Below are 2,402 nucleotides of genomic sequence, written 5' to 3'. Positions count from 1 at the left end.
ACTGGTTTGTATGTTCCATCCACCCCCTGTTTCTTAACACAAACCCATCGCAGCTCATGCCTTTATAAAAACAAAACCCGACCAAAACACAGCGCTGCACTGCACACACGGCCATTCTTCTTCAGAGAGAAAGAGAGAGAGAGAGAACAAACCACTAGTGAGAAATGTGAGCCACAAATGGAAGGCTCTGAGGTACTGTGGTGAGAATGGGGGGTAAGGGCCTAGATAGAACAGAACTGAAGAAATTGGAGTAGGTAAGGAGAGAAGAGAAGAAGAACATAGAATAGAATAGAATAGAATAGAATAGAATAGAATAGACGTCCCCCTTGTCTGTTCTTCTCTGGACAGTAAGATCTTCAAGGCAGATATTTTCTCTCTCTATGATCAGCGCCAGCCCAGTGAGGACGTGATCCCAACTGGCAACCCAGTGACAGAAATATACACCACTCCGAATGACAGTGAGTAACGGGGGCAGTGGAAGGAAGGGTGAGCATTGCAGCTATAGGACATAGGTCTTTTAGTTTCAGTAACTCACTGGCATTATTTCTCTCCCCTACCCAGGAATAAATCTCACATGGGGCTGGTGAACCACACTGTGGTGACTCATTTCATCCTCTTAGGGATCCCCAATGCCGATGGCCTCCAGACCATCCTCTTCATCACATTCTTAGCCTTCTACCTCTGCACTCTACTGGGCAACCTGACCATCTTCTCAGCCATCCTCGCTGACCCCCGCTTGCACACCCCCATGTATTTCTTCCTCTGCAATCTCTCCTTGCTAGACATTGGAATCTCTTCCATCATCATCCCTAAGTATCTGACCATCCTCTGGGGTGAGAGCAGAGTCATCTCGCTGGGCGGGTGCGTGTCCCAGGTCTTCTTTGGGCACCTCCTGGGCAGCACCGAGTGCCTGCTCTACACGGCCATGGCCTACGACCGGTACGTGGCCACCTGCCACCCGCTGCGCCACCTGCTCATCATGAACCGGAGGGTGTGCGCCCTCCTGGCCGCCGGCACCTGGCTCACCAGCTCCTTCCACGCCACCATCCTCACCAGCCTGACCTTCACGCTGCCCTACTGTGGCTCCAATGTGGTGGACTCTTTCTTCTGTGACATCTTCCCGGTGGTCAAGCTGGCCTGTGCAGACACGTACATCATCGAGACCGTGACCTTGACAGACATTGGTCTGGTGCCCATGACTTGCTTCCTCCTCATCCTCGCATCCTACATCAGGATCATCTACTCCGTCTTGAATATGAACTGGGCCGAAGGGTGGCGCAAAGCGGCCTCCACTTGCGCCTCGCATCTGGTAGTGGTGACGCTGTTCTTTAGTCCCTGTGCCCTGATCTACACTCAGCCCCAGCGGAGCAAAGTGCTGATGACTGCTGTGCAGATCTTCGGCAACACGGTCACGCCCATGCTGAACCCAGCCACCTACACGCTGAGGAACAAGGAGGTGAAAGCAGCTCTGAAAAAACTGAGAGGGGGTCTAATGCCTGACCGTTGATGTGCAGCAGCTGCAGGAATTGCACGTGAGTCTGCATGGAAATACATCTATAAATACATCTGCATGCTTGCGTTGTGGCTTCTGTGAGCCTCAGTGTGTCTCCCCATCCCCACACAGCCCCTTCTATCTATCTGGAGTTCTACAAATCGCAGAAACGCTCCTGAAAATCCCTTCCTCTCATTTAACATACTGTAAGGCTGACATTTGGAAAGCTGTCTAAGGGACCATCATACTCAGTCTGCATCAAAATTAAAAGTAATTGGAGTGCCAAATTTTGTAGAAGACTCTGCAAGTCTCATCTTTATTACACAGATCTGCAGAAGCAAGTGCAGCATCTTCTGCAAACCAAAGGGGAAGGAAAAAAAAATCCCTTCATCTTCTGGCATGAACCACAGCTCACCAAGCACCTGCCCTAGGTAGCGGCCGAAAATTCCTTGGAGAACCATTGGATTTTTCACCACGCCCTAAAGATCAATGTATTTGTGGTACAATTTGCAAAAACCATCTAAGTGATTTAGGAACCTAACTCTCACTTTCAAAATTGATGGAGGCATTTAGGAGTCTTATTCTCCCTGAAAGGCTGTGGGAAGTACATGTCTGAGGACCAGATTTTCAAAAGCATTTTTTAGACACCTAATAAGGTTTCTAAGAGCATCTTGAGTGAGTCTGGCACCAGACTCCCAGTTACTTTCCATAGGAGTTACACACTTAGACTATTTAGAAGCTCTTTGTGCCTAGTGGAATTTATTTAACCCCTTCTTAAAGCTAGACCTTATGGCAGCTTTTTAAAGATAATTAGGCACCTTTTCAAAAGATTTTCTCATAGAAATCAATGAGAGTTAGATGTCCAGTGCCAGATTTTTAAAGGTGTGACAGATACGGGAATTTCCTGAAT

The 2,402-nt window shown here is 48.4% G+C and overlaps 1 protein-coding gene across 1 annotated transcript; it reads left to right on the top strand.

Moving 5' to 3' along the window:
* The first annotated feature begins 574 nt into the window (after positions 1-574).
* On the top strand, positions 575-1,507 carry LOC144273670 (olfactory receptor 10D3-like). The gene has a single exon (XM_077832357.1). It carries the CDS (start codon positions 575-577, stop codon positions 1,505-1,507), a length of 933 nt encoding a protein of 310 aa, XP_077688483.1.
* The last annotated feature ends 895 nt before the right edge of the window (positions 1,508-2,402 follow it).

The sequence above is a fragment of the Eretmochelys imbricata genome, chromosome 13 (assembly GCF_965152235.1).
Source record: "Eretmochelys imbricata isolate rEreImb1 chromosome 13, rEreImb1.hap1, whole genome shotgun sequence".
Taxonomy (NCBI): domain Eukaryota; kingdom Metazoa; phylum Chordata; order Testudines; family Cheloniidae; genus Eretmochelys; species Eretmochelys imbricata.
Note: the sequence above shows the minus strand (reverse complement) of the source record. Positions and strands in the feature narration are given on the sequence as shown.

Excerpts from the sequence above, each read along its gene's own strand:
- LOC144273670 (XM_077832357.1), top strand. The coding sequence starts at position 575 with ATGGGGCTGGTGAACCACACTGTGGTGACTCATTTCATCCTCTTAGGG.